Below are 25,949 nucleotides of genomic sequence, written 5' to 3'. Positions count from 1 at the left end.
CTTTGTTACTTTGATGGCCCATACTTAGAAGGCCATAACATCACCAGGAAGGTTGAATCCGTGCTGGATCCAGTAATTAGAAGGGTCTCGGGCAAGCCATCTCCCAATTCTGGTGCACGTCAAATACATGCGCTCCCACCTCCCTAATCTTTCAGATTCAGGTGGGTGGCTAGGGCACCTCAGGAGGGCCCTCACACAAATGTGTGTGTGTGCAACGGTAGAGGCCTGGCTGGAAAGCTTAAAGACCACTCCAGCTGCTACACACAGGATGGATTGAAGAAATACAAATTGACCCTGCCCCATAGCTTGACCAATTGCGGCTGAGCTAGGTGCATAGATCTTTAAAAAGTGTAGACTCGCACATGCTGCCCAGCTTCCATTTTAACCTGAAATGTTTGTTTTGCACTTCTCAGAAGTGGGTAAAGGCAAGAAGCAGGCAGGGGCATGCCAGCACACAATGGCGCCCACCTGAGAGGTGCCAGAACTGCCCTCTTGCGCGCTCTGGCTACAAATAAATGCTGAGTATGTTGAGCTGCTCAGTTGAAAAATTCGTACTGCAGGCCTTACAGGATGATCAGCCAAGTAGGGGTGTGTTGCTGCATTTCTAGAGATTTATACTCAGTTATTTGGCAGTTTCCAGCCTGTTTCATAATGGAGCACACCATTTATGCTTTTAAATTATTTTAAACTTTCACCCAGAGAAGTTAAATGACAAATAAATGAATGAAATAGCCTTAATGTAAGGCATAATGTGCTTCCTCAACAGAGATTTAGAAAGCTCTGGAAGTCCTTTTTACAACCTTCTGTAAACTGCTGGGAGCCTCATTATTACCTGATGCTACATCTAAATTCATCATGTGGTGCTACTTCGTAGGTAGACATTTACTGTTAGTTTTGTTGACAATTGCTATTCCGATGGTCTGTTTTATAAGTTCCTTTGTAAGTGGGCTCTAGCCATTATTAAGAGGGGATAAATATTCAAAATTTAAAAAGATACAGCTGTATAAATCTTCTTGCCTTTGTGGGTTATTCAGCTGACAGCAGTTAACCTTTAACAATGTGGAATGCTACTGAGTATTTAATAAATTATTGCAAATTCCTTTCTTTGGCAAGCTGCCCTGCCTGATTAAATGATGCTCTCAAACCAACATCACAGGCATAATCCCCAAAGAGTGTTATTTTATCTTACTTTTTCCATTTTGTCCCTTATAGTTCCTGTAGTTTTGCATTCTCTGGGACTCAATTTCTCAGCTTCAGCCAAACTATCATAAATTAGGTAAGGAACCAAATGCTATAAAATGCTATGTGATACTATAAAACGTAAGCCATGCCAATTGAGAATTTTGATGTAATCTATGTATTATTTGTTATTATTTGATATTTTTGATATTACCAGCTGACAAAGACATCCACATCGAAACAGGGCCCTGTCCTGGGTTCTTTTACTGAATCGACTCGGCACTCCGGCTCTATATAAAAGGACCCTTTTGAACACTCTTGGAATTGGACTGATATTTACGGATAATGTTAGTTGATACCTTTTGTGTCTTTACACTGTAATGTACTATTATTTACACACACTACCGTGAATTCTAAGTTGCAACACTTATTTCAAGCTACATATATTCTAGCGAACTTGAAGCTAATTTCTTGTTTGTATTCACTTGTTCTGTTCAAGACTGCTAGCCATACCAGAATACATACCTTATTTGACTGTAACTCGCGAGTAGGATTTATTCCTAACATTGAAATTTCTGGCCAGAGTGCTTGGTGTCCTTTTCGGTGTATCTACAACTAGAACTCCAATTTAATTAACGTTAAAACTATCACAATGAGCAGTCTTCATCAGCTTTAACCAGGCTCTTCCTATTTTTAAGTAGTGTATTTGTTTATTAGGATATACCTGAGAAACACAATACTGTATAATGTGCAAGTCAATTTTATTCTTACAATGCAGAATGTACTTACACACAGCATACCAAGAAAGCTGAATGTACAAAACCAAGTGATAGCATCAACAGTGGCTCACTAGAAAATGATAAAACAAGTTTAGCAAAAGTACTTTTATATCAATAGTTTATAATGTAGCTCAAGTTTTTATTCAAACAAAACATTCTGTGTACAGATGGCACAGGAAGCTGCTTCAGCCCCTGAATGTATCTTTTCCTCAAATACCTGAATTCACTGCAAAACATTACACCTGCGAAGATAACCCTTTAGAAGGTATAAAAAAGGAAAACCACCAACTCTTGAAATATACTTGTGCATGTTTGTTACATTTGTTCAAGTAAATTCACCATCCAAGCTACATATACATTTTTACCAACCTGCTGTTGCAGGCTCTTCATTCTTCAAAACTGAATATACAGATTCAACAGCATACAAGATTTGGTGCAGCAGCAATAGCCAAGACACTAAAAAGCAAATATGCCTTTACAACAGCTTTGTAACCTAAAAGTAATGCTGACTAAAATGTTTGTCTGGTGTCCTTGTCCTACTTAAGATCCAAGAAAAACTGTTGTCTACTGTAAAGTTGCATTCTATTTAAGGAAGCAGTGAAAAAGTTGCTTTTTCTTGTTAATTCAGGTAACAGCAAAAGTGCAAAACCCTAGGACTTAGCAGTGTATTGTGTAAGAGGCCACAAATGGCACTAGTGATGAAGTGCACACTATCTAGTTTGGTACATTAGATGAAAAGCCACCTCCTAGTAAGGGGGAGCCGTATACGTCCTGTGGAGTATACAAAAATGGCACTCACGCTTCAGACTTTACTTATGGCTTACTTGGCAAAAAGTCTGTCCAACCTGGCATACAGAATCACTGCATAACTACTAGACAAGAATCAGAACTGTAAAGAAAGCCTCAGCGTTATTAACAGAAATAAGCAATGGTGCACTAACAAAACTAACGTTATTGGACAAGACGTTCTGAAATTATAAACCAATGGGACTTACTGCCTTAGCAGCTCACCCACACACAAAAGAAATCAAACACCAACCCGTCTGATCTTACAAAGACATAAAGTTACAATCTCTAACCCACAATTTCAACATGCCACATGGAAATAGTGTATCCCTACAGGTACTCCATGCAGCAACCATATGTGCAAGAGGCCTATGCAAAGCACTTCCTCCCTGATCATTGGTTGCTGGCATGGCATGGCATGCTAATGCTGCGCATGGACAGCCTCACATTCAATAAGACCCTTTTTAAATGAGAGGGCGGCTGCATAAATGGCTCCAGGTAGCCTTATGTTTATCTTATATTTTGTTATTATTTTCCAAATTATTACAAATCAAACTGAATTACTATAATTTAATACTGTTGCATAAATCCTCTCTTTCTCCTGCCTGAACTTCCTCGCAGCCCCCAGAGTGCTATGAAGAACAACCGCCAATGATCATGGGCATGGCCAGACACCCAGGTAGTCTTATGCTTTAGCCAACTGACACTCAAACTTTAAAGCAACTGCTGTGCATTTAAACTGTTGCGCAATCCATGTGGCTTACAGCTTGATTGCTTTTTCTCATTGGATTGTGCTTTGTAAACAGAAAAAAGGTAATTTGTACTCTCCCATGACAGTAGCAAGATTCCAGCTGTTTGATCTGTCAAATAACATTTCTGCATATATTTTCCAAAAAAACTATGATATTAAAAACCATGCAAGAAACACAGGAATTCACAATAGATCAATTTTCCTCTTTTCTTTCTTGTTCAGATAAGGAATACAGTATGGTTGGGATGGCATCTACCACTAAAACACTGCATAAGTATCAGCCAAAATCTCCTTTGCAAAGTAGGCCTCTGCTAAGGAATCAAGTTTGGAATAGTAAGCAAAATATTGAAATAATGCCCATGACACTGTTCAGCAGTTGCCATCTAAGCAAGTTTTCATTACAGAACACTCAGAGCAACAATCCAAGACCAATGGGTCCATAACATTAACCATGCTGACTTGCAACCTTTGGGTTCCATACTGTTCATGTCAAGTGGCACGCCTGGATCCAACCTTTTGGAGCCAGTGTGGTGTAGTGGTTAAGAGCGGTAGACTCATAATCTGGGGAACCGGGTTCACACCTCCGCTCCTCCACATGCAGCTGCTGGGTCACCTTGGGCTAGTCACACTTCTTTGAAGTCTCTCAGCCCCACCCACCTCACAGGGTGTCTGTTGTGGGGGAGGAAGGGAAAGGAGATTGTTAGCCGCTTTGAGGCTCCTTAGGGTAGTGATAAAGCGGGATATCAAATCCAAACTCTTCTTCTTTGGGTTTGCAATTTTAGCAAGTTGTGAAGCTATAACAGGAGACTTTGCCAGGTTTTTAAAAGACTATCAGAAATATGCAGCATTCTCCAGGAAAACAGAAGCCAGTCCATGTATCTTGCTCACACCCAGCTTAGGCAACAACTTGCACAGCTATATGATTGGAGCAGAAATAACCCTGAGCTCAACAAAATATAGAGTTCACCTTTGGTACTAATGTTTTTGGAAGCAAAGCTTACACAGTTGAATGAGGAGACATAACAAGAACCTTAAGAGACACTGATCCTTTCAGTCCAAGTACTGATCAGCTCCAAATCCCACTGAGGACAACTTGCCCTTGCTTACTAGAGGGAAAAACAACCTTCCAGAGCCTTTTCCCCTCTTCTGCAAAGATGAAGAGTTATTGCAAAAACTGTGTTTAATTGGATGAAAGACGTTTAAATACTAAATACAGCATGGTAAGATTAATATTTTCTTTTGAAGTTGACCCAACTCTTAACAGGATCAAAGTATTGAAGCATGTTTGATACAGTTATGCATATTAAAATTTGCTATGCCTACTAACTAGCCCATGAGTCAGTTGTGTACACCTGTCAAATTCTGACCCGCTAGCAGCATCAACGCAAGATACAGCTGTTGACCTGCTATCTTTACAACCTATACAGGTCGGAAAAGCCCATGCTTTGGAAAAATCAGCTGAACATTTTGATATTTACAATAGTGCCATCGAAGATCCCCTGGGTGGGCCATATCAACTTATTGGCCCCTCAGTTAAAAGTTATCACACCTACCTAGGGACCAGCGACCCCAAACCTGGAATCACCAAGCAGGGCCGAAAGAGGATGAGCCTAACCCAGGAGCCTCAAACCATCGGAAAAGAGATTGACTGCCACTATTTCCACCATCACCCTATTTTCACATTCTATCTTGGAATGTGGCGGGATGGTTATCTAAGCAGGGTGATGTCGACCTTCTGGACTTCCTTACAAAATTTCAGATTATATGTTTACAGGAGATATGGTGTCTAGATTTCCATATCCCTTCTTTACAGGGATACGAAGCCTTTGTTACCCGCTGCAATAAAACCAAATATCCGAGGCCGACCTAGTGGTAGTTTAGTCACTTTTGTTTCTACCAAGCTAAAGTGCTAGGTCCGGCAACAGCAGCGGGTAAAGAGTAACAATTTACAAATCTTACTCATTTCTAGGAGTGAAGGAGATTTCCTTTGCTTTAATATATATATCCCTCCCATGGGCACCCCTCCCCAGTAGTCACAAATCTAAGAAGATTTAGAGCTATGTTTGGAGAAGGCTGAACTAGAACTCCCTGGCATGGATATCCTGCTGGCAGGTGATTTCAATGCCAGGATAGGAAATGACATTAATATGTACTGCTCCAAATCTCAGTTCCTACCAGAGGCAGACTGGTTTATTCCCTGGTCCTCTGACGATAAGGTCTTGAATAAGGCAGGCGTTACATTAATGGAGACTGCCTTCAAACATAATTTGTATAATCTGCATGGTACCTATATGGACAGGTCAGGGGGTTTCTTTTCTTTTCTTGGGCCTAGAGGTGCGAGCGTTATTGATTATATCCTGGTCTCCCCAAAACTTTTGGAGAGGTCACAGGGCTTCAGGACTTTCAATAGAATTGAGAGTGACCATCTTCCTATAGCAATCTCACTAATTCCCCTTGGTTTGGAGGATCCGCAACACCATCACTGTGCAGACCTACCTCCAATTCTGGCCCTCCGTAGGCGTAAATGGAACAGCGATCTGGAATCTAAAATCAAACAACACTTGCATTCATCAGATTTACTGGCCTTGAGAGACCAATGTATTTTATCTAATTCTGACCCCTTTTCAACATTCCAGCAGGTCTCAGAGTCGCTCTTCCCACTACTCACGAACTCCAATCCTCCCAAACAACGAAACAATTCGAGGGCCTGGTTCGACAAAGACTGCAGGAATCTAAGATCCTTGCTTAGGAAATTACAAAATAAGGTAAAACAGGAAGGGACTCTGTCCTCCATGGTAAACCTGCACAGGTGGCGTTCTCATTATAAAAATACTCTAAAATTTAAGAAATCCCTCTACAGGAAGGAACAATGGGAGTCAGTTGTGTATGATTTCTGTTCCCTGGCAAGTTAGGACAGTGCAACATTTGGGGAAACAGCTGTATGTTGGTAAAAAGAAAACCGCTTCTCTTCTTACAGCACTGGTGGTGGTAGGAAAAAATAAGTGCTGTGGTTAATAATTTCCTAACACTGTCTTCCAGTGCTTGCTAATGGATGTTAATTTGCTGCAAAACATTCCAACGTTCAAATGTGCAGCTCAGAATGTTAAGTCTTCAGAACAGTTTCTACAGGTGATGTACAAAATATACATCTTTGTTTCTCCCTAGATAGATTTGTGCATTTGAGTATGTGTGCGCTTCAGAAATGCATATACCTTAAGCTCTGCTAAACTTGCTGCACTTCTTTCTGTTTATGAATAAAAATAATGCAATATATTCATTTAAACCAGTATAGCTTTTGTAACCAACCTGGTAAAAATTGAGAAGAAAGGCAAGACAAAAAGAATAATTAATAACATAATAATGGAAGTATTTGACCCTCAAAGAGAATATTGTTTAGGCAAACAAGTGGGCATAAAGACGACATTTATATTGTTCTGGAATACAAAATTCTGTGCAGTTTGCTCCCTACAACACTTGGAAAGGAAATTTCACATTATGCTTAAGAGGACAGGAGATTAGTGTTTTCTTTCCACATAAGATATGTTTATCTACTATTAGTTTAGGTAACAGGCAGTGGTGCGTTATGATACCACTAATACACCTTAGGCAGTGGTGTGTTACATAACTATGGCTACAATCCTGCAACATTTTCCTGGGAGTAAACCCCATTGAATTGAATGGGAGTCACTTCTGCATAGACATGCAAAGGATTGTACTTCAAGTCAATTTTGGTGTGTAGATTTATGCCAAATACAAAGACCAGCTTGATTAGAAGACAGCTGATCTTTTCGTAGTCAAAGAATAATCTAGACAGCCTAGTTAGTACTTGTGAGTTGTCTAACATGCCTCCAAATGTGTCAGGTCCAGCTACTCCAGTAGGAGTAGTTAAAGGGAGAAGAAAAAGGAAAAAAGAACAAAGGAAAATCCCTTCCAAGATGGACTTCCTGCCACTTCTCTTTTGCCATACCTTGGACAGATGACTGATGATCTGCAGTGGAGTCGGCAAGAAATGGAGATAGGAGATTGTCCCTGTCCCAAGTATATTCTCTAAAAAAGTTTTACTTCCTGCCAGTGGATCACATTCCTCCCCTACAGGAGAAGTACCTTTTACCTGCCAAAAGCCCCAAGAATTCACATTCTCACCATCTTTTGCTTATTCCACAGAAGAAAAAAGCACATCTATTTTCTCTGCCCTGAAGGACAACATACTAGCCCCCAAATAGTCCACTACTGCTGACCCAACTCACAATGGCAATGTTTAGCCTTTACAAATTTATTTGAGGCTCACCCAAAATACTTGGGTATCAACTCGAACAACCACAGGATTCATCACCCCTTTCCTCAACTCATCTCTGTCATCAATGTACACACCTTGGGTCCTGGGGAGTAACTGGTGGTGAAACTGACAAAATTATAGACAATTCTATTTCAGAAAGGAATATGAATTTGAAACATAAGTTCTACATTCTACCAATCTACTTTGTACAGCAGCTACATTAATGGACTGAAGCCATTCATTTTCGAAATGCAGCTATGCATAAATAAGACAGTAAAGCAGGGTTCATATACCAGGTTTGCACAAGTATTTCTTTGATTCTGTACAGTACCCTTAAAAAAACCAAAACCCACTACCTACTGCTTTAACTTCTCCTTCAATGTGATTGCTTAATTGGTTTCATATAGGAAGAATTTTTACAAGAAACTCAGTTTTAGGTTTCATTTTAAAAGCTATTCCTGAACACTCATTTTCATACAAGTTATTTTCTTCTGGTGTATCTGTATGTTGTATAATTCTATACTATGCACAAAACTACTAAAGGATACACAGCGTTCGGAAACTGTGCAGAACAAGTGATTACAAGGATAGTCCTTCAAAAAATTTAGATGGCCAAAAGAGGAAAGTATGGTATGTTCAAGTGTTGAGCTACCAAAGACCGTGAGATACTGAGTGCAAAACCATTCTAATGTGAAAGTCTAGGCACATCTTGAACAACCATCACCTAACCTTTGGTATGTTCAGTTCAAATACATACAGATTTATGAAGCATATTAAGCCTGTCCTAGTGGATTGCATTTGGTTCTGCATACAATAAGCTAAACATGCAACACTTCTCACTATTCCTTGGCAAGAGAACAGCTGCTATGAAGACAACCCAAGATTCCTTTCCAACCAGAGTAAATAGCATTTTAAAAGCTTTTCCAAAAGTACGCAAAGCTGCAATATTCAGCACATTTTCAATTACTGCAGAGAAATCACTCATTTTGTCTGCCAAATTAAGACCACTACATATCAGACAATAGCAATATTTTAAAAGTACTCTGAGGTTGCTTAGTTGCACCACTTAAAATATCAAGCATCTTTCCAGCTATTAAACATTTCCTAGAATTCCAAGGGGAAAAAATATTGACGTTCTTTTGTGTTTAGATTTTTAATATGCTGTACTATTTCAACGTGATGCACATGCTGCTCCGATACCAAGACCAGACACCTTTCCATTTTCAGGGATATTCAAGTAACCTTCCTCTTTGAGTTTCACCAGTCTGAAGTCTTCTCTGACCTTATCCAGCAGATCTGGCTTGAAAATAACATCCAAAGCAGTCATTGCCAAAGCCTTCGCTGTTCGCAAGGCATAGAACTGAGCTTCTTCTGACCCTAGGGAAAATTAAATCCACAAATGAGAACAGAAGGGATCAATAAAGAGGTGGGGGGCAGCATTGGGAGGGGGGGCTGGCAAAACCAATTCCCTCCTCATTCTAAACAGAAGCGCCTGCTGGGTCAAAAGGAAACAACCCACCATTTTTGAAGTTAATTTAAGCTGGTATGCTGCTTTCAGAAATGGCCACAAGAGCAGGTCTTACCAAGAGCTAGGCAGCACATTCAAGACTGAAGGGATTTACTGTATAGCTATACCATAACTGAAGGGATTTGTAAAGGCCTTTCCCCTTCCAAAACAATTCAATTTGAATTACCCTTGGAATAAAAATATACTGTCTTCTCCTAAGTAGCTTTATGTTTTCTTTTCCTGCATTAAAATCCACACCTTTCCATTTCAGTGCATCTATAGTATAAATATGTGTTTCATAGAAGAAATTCAGGCTCATTGTAAGTCTGACGTTATTGCTTCTCGTGAGTAAATCAAAGTCCCAAAGGTGGACATTTATAGTTTCTTCACTACCCTATCATAATTTCTGCCACAAACATACTTCTCATAGTAGGAGTATCACTGGATCTTAAGATGCATATATGGATAAGAGATTTCAACAATTTATCTACACCTGACCACCAGGAGGTTAGGTTAGCTTATTAACAAAAAAACAAAAAAACCAACCAACCAAAAAAATTGATTTAAGTCAGCAGCACATTGAGAGACCTGTGCTTGCTCTTGCTAGTGTTAGTCAGCTAGCAAGGTATCAAGATTTCCAGTTGCTTCAGCTCCAATAAAAAAGCCAAGACTTTTGGAATAGTGTGAACAAAGAAGTGTGAACAAAGAACCTCTGAAAATTTGACTGATTTTAACCACTGAAGTGCTGGCTAGAATAGTTTTATTTGCCATTGCAATTTTATCTTATTATTGTACAGTATATTATATTAATGTAACCCACTCAGGGACAATATAGTAAAGGACAACTTAGAATTTTTGAAAATAAACAAATAAATATTTATTACTAACTATTCCTAGGAACATAGTACACAAATGTCCAAGACCTAGTAAGAATAATTGCAGAAACATAGGTAAGACACATTAATTCCAGTCCAGAACAATTTAATGTTCCATTCAGCTATACTAAACATAGGCCAGCTGGGAAAAACTTTTACCTCCATGTAATTTCCATCTTAGTGTTCTTGTATATTTTGGGGGGAGGAGGAATCCATGTACACACACACACACACACACACACACACACACACACACACTAACCTGCAGCTGTTGTGTACTGCTCAGTATGGTTTAGTGCATCAGAGCCAATATAAAAATAAGGATGAATCCCAGGAACCACAAAGGTAACATTCCCAAAATCAGTAGAACCTAGGAAAAGGTAGTTTTAAATGTATCAAATCGGGCTACCAAAAGGAATATATGTAAGTACTGTTCAGCTATGCATGCTCTGCAGCAATATAATAATTCAGATCTCATACAAAGAAAGCAGCTTACAACTGGAACAGTGGAACTAGGCACATTTGTTCATTTTGCATTACAGTATTATACTGTTCCAAATTTCAGGATCACAAAGTTATTTGTTTGTTTGTTTGTTTCCTGCAAAACTGTAGAATTGGACAAAGACAGTGATATGAAGGTAACCAAAGGCAGTGGAAACGAAGTGAAATGAAAAGAATCTGTGCAGGGCATTCAGCTCCTGTCCCACGGCATGAGAAAATATGGCAGAAAAAAGAGCACATAACACAGACAAAGGCAACAGGTTGTGGGGGGGGGGGGTTAGGTGTGAAAGAAATATTTTGGGATTAGCAATGAAAGTTGATAAATGATACACAATGCATTTTTCAAGTACAGTAGGTAGCTCCCAAACATAAATGTTTCACTTTGCCAAGTTAAAATAAACAGAATGCAGAAATGATTCCAGCAGCAGAATGGAGGTTTTGGTTGAGAGAATTTAGTCTTTTTTAATAACAGTTCAACAATTCCTCACATAAATGGAAAAAGGCATCACTCTTAAAGGGGAAAAGAGACAGTTCTGGAGGAAAAAGTGATACAGTATTCATAAATAGCAAGCACATAAACTGGGGTTTTCCTTTCTGCAGTATCAAGATCAAGCAGTCCTGAAATAATAGGTTAACTTAGAGACTACCAATCCTATCCTTTGCATGTTGATGGACAGTAGGGTATCCACTGCCCTTGAATTCTTCATCCTAGGTTGGTTTAGGTTGAAGAACAGATACCATGGAATGGCAAAACCACAGCAGCACTGTTTACTGTCCATTTAACTCAACCTGTCCTTACTTCCATGGATCAAGTTGAACAAAATACTAAGAGTATTACAAGAAAATAAGTATATGGTAAAAAGGTAGACATTTTAAGCAGGTTCATCTGAACATGAGCTGGTTACCATGCTTTAAAGAAGATGAATTTGTGTGATTGAAGTTTCAGAACAGCCCCATTACATTTTCCCTTACCAAATTCAAATTCCCTTACCCTTCAAATTTGTTTCTGCATTCAGCTAGCGATACATGTTCTGATACTCTAAAATATAAAAACTGATCAGGCTTCCCAATTGTTGGGAAATTCTTAAAAGATTTATAAATGTATTTTCCAGTAAAACAAACCAACCAGAAATGGATAGAAAAGGAGTAAAAGCCAACTTGATAAATGTGAACACATGGATGTTTTATTATTTATTACCTGACAGCCCAGTCAAGTTATCTACTGGGATGAACTCCATGCCAAGTTTCTTCCCATTCTCAATGTAAGCTTTTTCCAGGCTCTTGTTAGGAAGCACGTTGTAGTAATCATTTGCACCACCTTTTAATTCCATCTAGAGAAGAAAAATATTCATTTGCTTTGACACAAAAATACCAGCTAAAGTCTAAACCAAAGGGCCTCCAACTCAATCCTATTTGTCTTACTCAGAGGTCAGTGAGTCCCACTGAACTCAAAGGGGCTTACTCTCAAAAATGGATAGGACTTAGTGTTAGGCTGAAATCTGAAACATACTTACCTGAGAACAAGCTGCAATTCACAGGGTGGCTGACTTCAAAGTAAACATGCAAAGGATTACACTTTTAGGAACCAATTAGCTTTCTTTGGCATTTCACATCCTATTTATACGAAGCATGAATGTGGCATTATCCCATAGAACAAGCAAGCAATTTTCTGCTTCCTGCCCTTAGACAACTGCAAGCTTCTTGCAAAACAGGATAAATTAGAAATGTGGAATGTCAGCTTCCAAAGATGCCAAATGGAAAAAACCACACAGCCAAGATTGTGTAAATTCTTGGAAGGGAGTTCCAACTGAATATGGAAGGGAGCTCCAGTTGGGAATTACTTTGAAGTAGAACCTTTAGAAGCAGGGTTAATCCACTTTGGCTCCTCACTACTTTTATAATTTTAAAAAAAATACCAATGAAGGAAAAGTACTTAGAAAATGTTCAGTGAGAAAGGAAGCTTTTTTAAAAAAGAAAAGCAGCCCAATGCTGAGTCTTTGTGTATTTAAAAGCATGTGAAAGGTCGCTCTTACTCGGGTATGTTTGCACTTTTGAGAACCAAGACTTAACAAAGTTGAGGCAATACCCTCACAGTTAAGTCCAAAATATCATCTATGCTGAGATGTTAGTTCAACGGCATCAGGGTTTTAGTTCAGAGATGGATAAAACTTTTCAGCCTGAGGGTTGAGGCCAACCCTCTGAGGGCCGAGGCCAACCCTCTGAGAGCCACATGCCAGTTGCAGTCATGGCCAAGCACACCCTGCTCTCACCACACACAGACCGCCCCCCCACACATATGGAAACACATTCATTCCCATTGCAGCACTGAACTGAAACTTTTTCTCCAAGCACTGCAATGAGAAAAAGACAGAGCTGACTGGACCATTTCAAACATATTGACAGGCCTAAACACCCCAATCTAGCCTGCTTGGAGCCACAACTATAGGGGGAAACTGTCAGAGGGCAAGCTGACATGTAGATGTTATGCTTCTTTCAACTAAAATCACTGAATAGGTCCTGGGTGGTTTGGCTAAGAAGTCATCCAGAGAGTGGCTGGGGCAACAGTCAGACAGGTGGGGCACAAACAGTCAGACAGGTGGAGCACAAATAATATTATCATTATTAGTCAGCTCACATTGTCACTTAAAAGCAAAATAAATCTTTATGAACCTTACTTCACACCCTGTGGCCAGGGCTGCAGATTTAAAGCAGTTCTCTGCTTTTTCTGTCAGGACGGAGAGTTCTTTTAATGAAGGAGCACGCAAGTAAAACTCCAATTCAGCATAAGAAGGGATGATATTAGGTTTCACACCTCCATTCTTTATTATACCTAAAAGAAGGAAGAACTGTGTTACTGAAATCAGAACTTTGAATAGTAGGTTTCTGAGGCTTCTGGCTAAAACAGGAAAGCCACACTAGTTTCTGCACCTGAGCCAACTCTCCAGCAGATGTGGGAACAAAGACAGATTTTCTTGCTTTCTTTAAGGAAAAACAAAACTTGTGTCTTGAAATTTTATTTGATTTCAATTAAAAAACCCACAAAGATTTGCATTCACATTCTTCTCAAGTTATTCATCTGTTGTCTTTCAAGATCATATAAAACTAGATGGCATTGGAACAAGGGGGATTAAGGGAGCAGTAACACAGAGGCTGAATATATTTACTAGACCAGAAGTCAAGGCATAAAAACATCCCCTTCACATTGTAACCCCTGGGGAAAAGACTAAAGTATAAATTAAAGCTGAACAATTTAGCATGTTTTTGTGGCATTAATTCAACTTTGCTTAACCAAGTTAGGCATCAGTTTTGAACAGTAAACCTCCTAACATCTTCTTTCTGGCTTTTTTCTTCCACATAGTGCATGGTGAAAGAATACTAAAGTAGTGGGTTATACAACACCAACTGCCCATGAGCTGACCAAGAGAAAGGGATAAGAAATGAAAACATTTCAAACTCTTAAACAGTATCCATTTTTAAGGAGCATTTTTTGTGCAAGCATTTGAAATGGGTAAGGGGGACAAAATTCCAGAACACCATCTTTTCCACCCTGGATAATATAAACAGTGTCACCCTTTGTCTGCCCATATATGCACTTTCCTTGTTCTAATTTTGTTAAAAAGAGACTAGAGTGCTATCAAGGTGCAGCGTCATCAAATGGTAGAAACAGGTTTTAGAGGTTCTGTATCAAAAGCAAATGTGCCGTTTGTTTGCTTTCCTGTTGGCCCAGATCTAACACACAATAGGCAATAGCTGACATTCATCATACTCAATAGACCTATTGAAATCCATTGATTTCAATCGGTCTACTCCAAGTATGATAATTATCACTCAACAGCTCAAGTAAGTCCCAGTTGAAACCACTTTGAATAAAGTAACTCTTGATCTGTTATATATGCTTGTATGAAATTTTGCCCAGGCTAATGAATCTACTGTCAATTGGGAATTTCAAACAAGAATAAAGGGGTATGATACATTTCCATCTTAAAAGTCTTGCATGAATAGAATCTTGTTTGACTGAGTTCTGAATTACTCCAGCAAGAACAGGCTCTTTGTTTTAAGATAGTTCAAATTGCTACAATATTGTTATAACTCAGGTGCCCAGAGCTAATGCGCTTGCAATCTATGGCAATTGTTAGGCAGTAAGTTATTTTTAGGTTTCTTCAATATACCTGGAATAGTTGCTTTCCTGAATAGTTCTTAGTTGTCTTGGGCTATTCAAATCACTTGCCATAATCCATCTGCTACACTACAGTAACTGAACATTGGCAGAAAATCTGAAAGCTGTATTTAATATTTATAAACCATCTACATTTTATTAGGCCATGTACATAAAACTGGCAAGCTTCCCTGCTTCAAGAATCACTTTTACATTATGCAACAGTTGTATGTAGCAAATCAAAGTGAGTGTACAGAAATAGAAAGGTTTAACTTTAAGCAAAAACTGGCTGGCTCACAGGTGAAAGGCTCAAGAGAGCTCCTGAGAATGCCATCCACGTGTAGCAAAACTAGTCTTCCACTAAGATTCAACAAAGTTCCTCCAGGCACAGGTTATCCCAAAATGTATTTTTCTAAGTATTATTCTAAAGAGCAAGCCCTTGCTTGCACCATGCTGTGGCTTCAATATGCACACTTTGACTAAGCTTCATTATGTACAAGGAAGACTTTTGAGATGCTATCTCTATATATGTTTGATAAACGGACTATAGAAAAACAAAGTGGTACACTGCTGGTATAATCCCATTCTCACATGTTTCTGCACAAACTAGCTGGGAAGATGTAGACAGGACAGTGCATAGTGTTTTCTGATACTGGTTGTATAATCCAATTTGGCCTCAATAAGGTACCAATGATCACAAGAGCAAGAAGGCCCATCATACAAAAATATGTAAGATTTAAATTATGCACATGCTAAGAGTATTGTAATGGAAAATTGTCACTTGAAAAGCAGCGAATCACTTGCAGTGCTGCCTGGGCCACAAATGCTCTAAATAATTTAATGGTTTTGTGCAAAGAAAACTAATTACTATTCACTTTCATGACCACATAAAAAGCTAAATGCTGACCAGCAAGGTAACCTTGCATATGGGGGGGGGGGGGAGTTAAAAAGAAATAGAGCTACTCCAACCAGTTTAACTAGCAACTATGTGCTATTATCAAGCCCATGCCTTTTAAAGCATTTTAAACACAATGAATTGCTATTTAAAGGGCACATCACAAAAAACAAAAAACAAAACAAATAGGGAATGCAAGAAGACATACCATTCCTTTCTTGTTATCACTAAGAGATTAACTTTGCCTCACTCTTTTCAATTTGCTATTCTTATTTGATAACTCTAGTACAGATAAACATTAACAAGGGCTGAAATTTGATGGGAGTAAACAAAGAAGAGAAAAAGTAACAAGACAGAAAGACCATGTTACCTTAAATTGAAAGTATTATGGAGGACAAATTGCTCAAAACCTTTTACATTTTAGTTTATATGGGGTGAGGGGGAATCTTCCACTGAGAATATCTTTTATGCAGTATTCAGAAGTACTGCAACAGTGACCCATAATTCTATCTGGAAGGTATTAACTCCATTGCTTTGGAAATCAAACAGCAACATAAATCATATGGGTGCTTCCAGATGAGAGTTTAATTTGTAAGAGGGTCACTGAGATCTCACAAATAGGTCACTGGCAACAAGTTTTTCTTACTTATCAGATTTTCCTGGAATTTTTATGTGAACAGCATTATGTGCAAAAAGTTGCACATATGAGCAGCTCCAATTCTACACAAAACACCTTATATATACCATAATATGCTGAAAAGGAAAAACCCAGCTAAGGATCACAAATTTAAGATCAAACTGTCTCACTAATAACAGAATCAAAATGGCATGTCTAGCCACTGATCAGAATGCAGTGGAAACAAAAAGCTGAAAAGGTCTGTGCTGTCCAATTTAAGTGAAAGACTGTTCTTGTTTCAGTTATTAAGTGTTTTTTTACATGAGTTCTGCATTTAAGGTTTGAAGCAGGGGTCAGCAACTTTTTTCAGCTGTGGGCCGGTTCCACTGTCTCTCAGACCATGTGGTGGGCCGGACTATATTTTTTTTTGGGGGGGGGGGGAATGAATGAATTCCTATGCCCCACAAATAACCCAGAAATGCATTTTAAATGAAAGCACACATTCTACTCATGTAAAAACACGCTAATTTCCGAACTGTCCACAGGCCGGATTGAGAAGGCAGTTGGGCCGCATCTGGCCCACGGGCCTTAGGTTGCCTACCCCTGGTTTGAAGCAATAAAATGGATCCCGTTTTACACATTGTTTTCTTTGGCAGTGAATAAAGCATCAATAAGTGGACAGGCAACATTTAAATTTAGATACAGTACCAACTATGCCTGTAAAGGAAACCCAACAACAAACACCTGCCTTTCAAATATTTAGAAGAAACTTCAAAATTTACATGGCTTTTTCTCGATAGCTACGTTTATGTCATACTGGTGAAATAAAATAATTCTGAGAAATAAATTTGAAACAATGGGCCTCCAATAAATAATTATAAATGATTAGTAACAATGAATTCACATAGGTCCCTAAACATAACTAGCCTTGAGCAGAATGGCACCTGATTGAACATTCTATGGCCTTTTAAATGTGTTTTTTTGGGGGGGGGTATCCAATGGTGAACTCCTGAGTGAAGCTGATCAAAGCTGACTGTTGGTGCCATGCTTTGAAGGCCTGACAATCAGCTGATAGTCAGGGTTTCAAAGTGTCAGCCCAACACACATCAGCAGTGCCTCCAATCTCCTCTGTGGCCCAGATGCAACTTTACCTGCATCACACCTGACCTCATGTGTAGGACCAGAGGTGTAGAATAGGTAGCTGTGGATTGGCCAAAACTGCCTGATGGGCCTATTGGGCTTTTAAAACAATAGTTAATTTACCATGCAGATGGAAAGCAAACCTTTTCACTATTAACTAACTTCAGTCAAGTTAATGAATTGCAAGTGTTTATGGCTAATTTGATCTCTTTGGCTAGCTGTCTAGATTAGTTGCCACATATTTTTAAACGAAGTTGCATAAACTAGAAATCCTTCTACAGTTAGACCCATATTATTATGGTCAAAATATAGACAAACAGTAGACTACATGCTAAAACTCAAGTGTGGACCATAGCACTTCAGCCTTGCAGCTTACAAAACTGTGCCTTGCCCTCACAATAATCCCTATATGTAGTTAACCAGCACTTAATAGAAAAGCTAAAGAGGAACACTACCATTGTATATTTTTATGTGCAATAATGTTTTTAATATGAGGAGCATTCAATGATGTAACCATCACCTCTTCCAGGACTCCACTAATAAATGTATCAGTTGCATGAACTGCAGAGCTTGTGTTACAGACACACTTATGAGTATGTAACTCGTATGCTTTAAACATCTGGATGACACAAGCCTGGCACAGCATGCGTTCTAACCTCTGACTAAGGGTGAGGGGCAGATCCTATAAGCATCCCCAAAGCATAAAAAAGATGGAAGGAAATAGAGAGCTTCACCAACTGCCAGGGTAGGATAACCCACATTTGGGGGGAAATAAATGTGTGAAGACTCACTGTTACAATACACATTATTACAGGTGTCTGCCATCATAATACTCAACCTTAACACCAATCACCATCTGTATGAACGTTCATTAACCTTTGCTAATTAAACCATACATGGAGTCTGACTGCGAGGATTTGCCAACAACAAACTAAGTAAACATAGCTTGTTAGGGTGAAACAAATCACAATCCAAACTTCCGACATCATGCTATGTGGGTTAAATTACCTATGGCATGCAGCTCACATAATATGGTTTCTTAAGCAAATAACCCTGGCATATTGTTTTGGGCAAACATGACCAAAGTCTATTAAGTGAATAAATCCATACCAAAGTTGTACAGCTCTTAAAGAACTTTCAACTTTACCAACAGATTGAACATTTATCAGAAAACTAAGCACATGAACAGCCATTTTTATTTTAATGTTAACATGCCAGATACATTATAAAACAGTGCCTGAAGTATTACTTGCTGGACATAAGATTTAATGAACATCTCACCATGAACTCTCCATGTTGGTTTCATTTGCTGTCTTAAAACTGACAGATTGTTGTATGCAAGAACAGCAGCATCTAATGCATTTACTCCTTCCCAAGGGTAAGCAGCAGCATGAGAAGCTTTTCCATAGTATTTCACAGTCACACTAGGAAATAAAAGCCATCACTGGTTTTTAAACACTTTTTGAAAGGAAAAAGATCCCTTTGGATTCATTCAACGAACTTAAGTTCTGAGATAAAGGTCTATGCTATAATATAGGGGTTTGGTTTTTTTTTAACCTCAATCCTCTATAAAGATAATTGCTGGAAAAACAGACCAACATGATTTTGAGAGTAGGAGGTATTCAATACAGAGCTCTGATACTCAAAACTGATCTTTGTCATCACAAAACAAAGCCTGACATTTATATGGACCACTTTGTACTGAAATAGGTACATACATACAAGACAAGAACTAACTTCTGTGGAAATAAAGATTATTAGTATATTAGACAGAAATAAATTGTGTCTGGTAGAGAAATATCTTAACAAATCAACTAAGAAAACAGACATTTTCAAAAGGCGTGAAACAAATAACAAACTACAATCAACTGGTGTGAGATTTCCTGACATCTCAGTTCACCACCTCCCCTCAATTACAATACCCAACACAGTTGTCCTCATCCAGAGATCATTTCCGAATAGAGAACAATTCAAGCATTTCAAGAGAAGGCAGTACAGTACACATAAATGTTTATTTACATGGTTCATCCACTGAATGGGGGGGGGAACCATTCTCAGTGGAGGAGTTCTATGCATTGAGCTGCCTTAGCTAGAACCATTTGGTTTGCCAGGATGATAGAATTTACAGAACACAACAGATGCTTTACTACTACTACTACTACTACTACTACTACTACTACTACTAATAATAATATTGAATAACTGCTGCAGTGTTTTCTACCTTCCTTTAAAAAAACAAAACCACTGCATTTTCTAAACTTAGTAAGATCAGATAGCCAGCTCTGCCATTGAATTGCATTATACAGATTGCAGTTTAGTATCCCTGACGAATTTAAAAACCTTGCCTTGTCTATTTTCATGAAAAAGAACTGTGCTCAAACCAACATAATCCTAAATTAAAATTTAATCACAACTAAGTAAGACCTGAAGTTTGAAAAGCAATGTTTAAAAATTAGCATGAAAAATTTAGAGTTCAAGGAACTAGCACTGTTATAACTTTGGCCTATAAAACCTGCTGGGATCAAAAGATTAGTAAGTGTACTCTTGTCTTTATTTATGTATGTATTTACTACATTTATATCCCACCTGTCCTCCAATGAGCTCAAAGGGACATAGGTGTTTCTCTCTCTCCAGACAACCCGCACAACAACCCTGAGAGATAGGTTATGCTGAGTTTGTGAGCTTCACAGCCAAGTGAAGATTTGGCACTCTAACCACAATACCACACTGGTTATCTATCATATTCTGGCATATCATATTCTTCCTAGGATCTTAAGAGATCTATAAAGATATGAAACCAGCTGCAACAAATTGCAACTACTCAAGAGTCTAAATATGAACAGTACATCTGATGACTTTATTCTGACCTTGGGAAACTTGATTTACACTTAGGTAAGATGACTACCTGAGACTTAGTAATAAAGATCATTAATTAAAAACAGGTATTAAACACACTATGAACTGTGAGCAAACAATCCCAAATGTCCCGCATTACATGGGACGCTTGCATAGGTTTTTGCTTACATGGCTTCATTTCCAAAGCGTGACTTATCATCTAGGGTGTGTGAGTTATTCTGTTGCAAACCTATTCTTCTTTGGCTGCAGCCAAGTTTGGAGACTGCAGACTTTGTTCAAAAATACAGTGATATGTGTTTAATAAAACTTGACAGAAATTATAACGAAAAGGTTAGGACAAACACAAAAGCCAAAGGTAAAGACAGCAGTGTGAAATGTCCTGTGTGAAGACAAATTGACACATTTCCCAACCAAAAACTATGAAGAATTCAACAGTTTTCCAGAGTGCAGAGTATTTGTTGCTGAGGTTTCCCTAGAATCAAGTGTTATAAAAACGTTGTTAAATAAATAAATGTGGATATGCTGTGTACCAGCACTATCCACTTTCAACATGACCCAAACATAACCTCAGCAATACATGCTAGGTGCAACCTATAAAGCTATATTCAAAGACAGCCCAGCCTTTTAGGGTCCAGGCTATGGAGTTCAATAGCATAAATTATATAGAGAAGCAGCATAAATGCTATAAAGAAACGAGAGAATCATACTTCTGTCCCAATTGAATCATGGGGAATACTGTTGTTAAGCTCAGAATGTCAGTGCTCTTCCATCCTTATGCATATATAGTTAAAAGGTCTATTTTTTTTTGTTGTTTAGTCATTTGGTCATGTCCGACTCTTTGTGATCCCATGGACCAGAGTCTATTGAGAGCAGCTGGAAATGTTGATTCAACACTGCTGTTAACATAGAAATGCTAATCATGAAATCCTAGAGCTCCTCTCACTGAGGTATGATGTACTGACAAAAACTGGTAGCAGAGTTTGCCTGTTTTCCTCTTCTCTCCCTATACCTCCTCTTTTCCTTCTGTGCTGTGAGTGATATCCATCTAAGCCAGGCATCCCCAAACTTCGGCCCTCCAGATGTTTTAGACTACAATTGCCATCTTCCCCGACCACTGGTCCTGTTAGCTAGGGATCATGGGAGTTGTAGGCCAAAACATCTGGAGGGCCGCAGTTTGGGGGTGCCTGATCTAAGCCATACTTAGAGCAGACCCATTAAAACGGGCTAAAATCCATTGCTGTCAGTAGTCTACAGCATATTATGACTATCATTCAAAAACTTGCTTTGTACAGTTCTCTCTTGGAAATCTCAAATGAGCTCTGAACTTATAAGCAAGAATTCAGTACTGTAAGTTCAATACTGCCCCATGTATCAAAAATAACATATCCTTATTACTACAGTGGCAATTTTGAGAAGTAAATACGTAGAACTTTCCTACTAGTAGTTTTGGTATGTGCAGGGATATAGAAGCTAATAATACAAAAAGCACCTGAAACGAAATGTTTTAAAATAGAACTTTTTTCAGTTGGTCTTCATATACTGATGTCCACCACCTCCCTTCCCGCTAATCCTACTATTACTGTGCAGGAGTAGAGGGTCAAGCACCAGATGTACTGCATCCGGGGGGGGGGGGAGAGAAAGAGAGATTATGTTCTGCAAATGAAGACAATTCAAAGGGCTGTGTTTTTACTTGATGAATCACCTGCAGAAGAAGACGTGAAAACATTAGAATTAGTACTGATCTAAAGTAATCTGTTACATGATACCATGATTAATTATAAAGCTCATAGCTTCTGGCATTAGATTTTGTGCCCATTCTGTTCAAGATGAATAACAAAGGAAGACTAAGTCAAGCAAAACTGAAGAAACTGTACTAAATTTCTATGAAGGGATAACATCCCTACCACACATATTGGGGGTCGAGGGGGGAAGGAATCCCATCTTAGTTTTTCTCTATAAATAAATACGTTGTATGGTTTTCAAAAGAAGTGAGGAAGTATTCTTCCACCTCTAGTCACAAGAAATCATCTGTGCTGGACAGCTCACTTCAAAAATGGAAAGCCATCTCTAACAATGAGGAGGAAAGGCACTTGAAGCTTGTAATATTTACTAGTGATCCAATGAGAGCTAGGTGGTGAAATGAAGCCACACCTTTTGTTTATTTATTTAAAGCATTTTTATCCTGCTTTTCAGCCACAAAAGGCGCCCTGAGTGGCTTAAGATGAGCCTTTCTTTAAAAAAAACAATTTGGGGTGAAATTTTTGTCAATTTTTTTTTGACAAATGTACCTTGTTTGTCATTGCAATATCTGCAACACACCACTGCTTTCCTGATACTAAAGGCTATTGAGATGTCAACACAGCCATCATACCCTGGGTGTGAACTTCACTATGGCAGAAAGGCAGTCAAAAAACAGAATACCAAGAAGAATGGGGCACTCTGCATTTCTGGGTTGGTGTGTTAACGGCCAGAAACTTTTTAGGAAAGTTACAATGTACAGTAATACCTCTGGTTATAAACCGTCCTCCTTGTGAATGCTTTGGGTTACAAGCTCCACTAACCTGGCAGTACGGTAGGTTTTGAGTTGAGAATGGACCTCCGGAACAAATTAAGTTCATAACCAGAGGTACCACTGTATTCAAATCTATATACTGTACAATCTAAATTGTATATAGCCAAACATCAGTTCTACTTGTTCTTAATATGCCTATGTGTGGTCATCTTTGCAGAAATGTGAAAAGAAATATAAGTTTTTAACACTCAACTGTACAGCTTTGAGTCGCAAGACTTTTAGGTCTACATTGCGGGCAAACACCAGATCTAATTTCTGGAGATGTTCCGTAATGAGATCAGCTGAAACAAACTCCTTTAATAATCACATGAAGCAGGATTGTATAACCAGAATTGCTTCTAACTAAACAGAATGATTTCAAAAAACACCCAGCACCATCTCTAGTCCCAATAATGGTTCCATCTTACACAAGCAACCTATGACCAAATATATTAACAAGTGTGTATAAACAGTAAAACAAATAAATTGTGGGTGGAAGGGTGTTTGTTAAACTGCAGCATCTCCTATTCCAATACAGTTGGCAGTTTCATGAGCGCTATCACGCATCAGGAAATGAAATTTATACTGGTACCTTGAACTAAATTTAAAAATTGTTGTTAGCTACTGGTCCGACTGATTTTAAAAACAAAACAAAACAGAAGTTCAGTACCGGTAGGCAACTTGAATAAGATGTTGAATAAAGAAGATACGTTTCAAATACGTAAAAGTCCCTGAAGATTTAGCCCTGCTGCAAACAATTCACTACAAAGTGACATAAGTGATATAATTTTACATGCAATACTTTGTCCCGAATGTGCAGATTACTGTAAATATATAGAATAAGGTCAATAACTGAATATCTTAGGACTAAATCTAGACTCTATCTGTCCCCTCCTCCCAACAATCAGGGGAGTAAAAAACATGTAGAGAGTAGCAGTTCTGGAACTAAAACTTGCTGGCAGATCACTGGGTAGGATATATCTTAAGGAGAATGGGAAGTAACTCAGTGGCACAGCATCTGCTTTGCATTCAGGAAGTTGCAGGTTCAATCCCCTGCATCTCCAGGGAGGGCAAGGCAAGCTAGAATAGACCAATGGTCTGACTTAGTGTAAGGCAGCTTCCTGTGTTTTGTGCATGGACTCAATCACCCATACTGAATGACTGGTTACTGGGAGCAGGTTGGCTTTGGAGGTCTGCATCACCCCAACTTTTCCCAGTGCACAACTAAGAGGGAAAGTACGTAGAATTGTGGGTGAGCTCTTTCTGAACAGCATAGTGAGAAAGAACAGGACCCTTGGCACAAGAGACCTTGGCAGCTGTTTCAAAATGCCACCCAGCCTTCCTTCTTAATGGGGCCCTTTAGGATTAACGGTTACGGTATAAAAACTCAAACCTCACGTAATACAAGTTAATTGAGGTAGAAACTTGTTTTGCTTGGCAGCTCCACACAAGCACCACGTGCTCATTAGCGGTTTATTAGAAACAGCAGAATGTTACATAAATTGTTCCAAGTGCCCTTTGGAAAGCCAAAGGAGTAACTCAAAAGTGGATCAAAAGTGAAAGGCTTGTTACAATGGGCAAGTAAACAATGCCTCCCATTCCAGTTTACTCACTCATGTTCTGCTACGTCGGGCAAATACGCTGCATCTTCTTGGGACGGATGGGCCATGAAAACGACGTCCAGACCATCGAAAGCCCCGGCTTTGATCAAGTCAATTTTGCCTCCTCCGTCTTCTTCGGCAGGGGTGCCCAACACGGTGACCTGAAAGCAAAGGTGACATGTGGGTCAGGAAGAGCAGCAAAAAATCCCAAAGCACCCCGGGGTGCGTGTCATGGCACTCTCTTTACTTATTTGCCCATAGGTTTTAAAGTTGCATATACACCTCTAGAGATCTTTCTAGGGCACTTTGCGAAAACAAGACGCAAAGAATGGTGAGAACTGCAGCAGCGTCCCAGCGCCCACCCACTCCCACCCCCCAAAAAAGGAAAGAAAAAGAGGGGGCTCGGACAAGTTGTGGGCTGAAGGCATGAGATGCGGGTCAGATTCTCTCCCTCTCCCCCCCACCCTGCACCTTGACGGCGGGGACGTGGCGGGAGAGTCCGTCGGCGGATCCGCTCGGGCGAAGGCTCTCCAGGGCGCCCTTCAGGCCCAGCGCGGCGGCGGCGCCCACTTCAGCTATGAGGTTGTGACCGCAGGCGTGGCCGATGCCCGGCAAGGCGTCGTACTCGCACAAGAAGCCCAGACGGAGGGGCGCCTTCTGCCCGTCCTCGGCGGCGGCAGGGGCAGCACCCGCGGCGTTTCCCTGGCCGCCCCACTGCCAGTCCGCCCGCAAGGCCGTCTCCAGCTTGTAGCTGCGCTGCACCAGCCAGGCGCCGGCCGGCGAGGACCCCGAGGCCAGGCCGGCGAAGAAGAGGGCCAGGGCGTCGTGAGCATGGCGCTCCTCGTAAGCCAGCTCCGGCCGGCTCCAGATCTCGCGGCTCAGCTCGGCCAGCCGCTCCGACGACGCCTCGATGCACTCGGCCGCCCGCCGCTTCAGCTCCTCCAGGCGCGCCGCCAAAGCGGACGACTCCTCAGTCGCCTCGTTCGGCCTCATCGGAAAGGAGCTCGTTCTTAGGAGGAATAAACGGGAACAACAACGGCGCTCTACAGCGTAAGGAAACGAGCCACCACCGGCTTCACAACAACGACAGCCACCGGCAAATGTCTGAAACCCGCGCCGCCCGAGGGGCTTATATAGCCTCGGTTAGCAGCCCAGGCCGGGACTTTCTTCCGCAGAGCATGCTGGGAAAAGTAGTCTTTAACGCTCCGCGAATAGTTCTAAAAGGAAAACAACTACTGCCGCCGCCGCCTGCTGCTTAAGCTACCAAAGTGTTGTTGCTCAGGTGTGTATATATAGGGTTTAACTTTAACCTGAGCCGGGGATCAACACCGAAACCTAATCCTACCTCTTTTCCTAGAAGTCACTCGATACAGGGCATTGTTCAACCACCAGGGACAGAGGTTAGAAAAAGGTTATTTCTGGACTAGGTTCTTGGGTCAATATTATGTTTACTGTTGTGGTACCTGAAAGTAGATAAGAG

General features: G+C 39.9%; 1 protein-coding gene across 1 annotated transcript; it reads right to left on the bottom strand.

Annotated features, from left to right (window-relative positions):
* Positions 1 to 1,923: 1,923 nt before the first annotated feature.
* On the bottom strand, positions 1,924 to 25,652 carry PM20D2 (peptidase M20 domain containing 2). Its single transcript, XM_035109403.2, has 7 exons — positions 24,941 to 25,652; positions 24,482 to 24,630; positions 18,743 to 18,885; positions 13,330 to 13,484; positions 11,853 to 11,985; positions 10,416 to 10,523; positions 1,924 to 9,148 (listed from the first exon to the last, which is right to left on the bottom strand). Exons 1-7 carry the CDS (start codon positions 25,460 to 25,462, stop codon positions 8,943 to 8,945), a joined length of 1,416 nt encoding a protein of 471 aa, XP_034965294.1. The 5' UTR covers positions 25,463 to 25,652; the 3' UTR covers positions 1,924 to 8,942.
* Positions 25,653 to 25,949: the final 297 nt, after the last annotated feature.

Source organism: Zootoca vivipara, chromosome 3, assembly GCF_963506605.1.
Source record: "Zootoca vivipara chromosome 3, rZooViv1.1, whole genome shotgun sequence".
Classification (NCBI taxonomy): domain Eukaryota; kingdom Metazoa; phylum Chordata; class Lepidosauria; order Squamata; family Lacertidae; genus Zootoca; species Zootoca vivipara.
Note: the sequence above shows the minus strand (reverse complement) of the source record. Positions and strands in the feature narration are given on the sequence as shown.

What these genes read in the sequence shown, in the direction of transcription:
- PM20D2 (XM_035109403.2), bottom strand. Translation starts at nt 25,462, where the DNA reads ATGAGGCCGAACGAGGCGACTGAGGAGTCGTCCGCTTTGGCGGCGCGC. An exon ending in GCCACGTCCCCGCCGTCAAG is followed by an intron (nt 24,631 to 24,940) that starts GTGCAGGGTGGG and finishes CTTTGCTTTCAG; the next exon opens with GTCACCGTGTTGGGCACCCC. An exon ending in TAACTTGACTGGGCTGTCAG is followed by an intron (nt 10,524 to 11,852) that starts GTAATAAATAAT and finishes ACCTTTTCCTAG; the next exon opens with GTTCTACTGATTTTGGGAAT.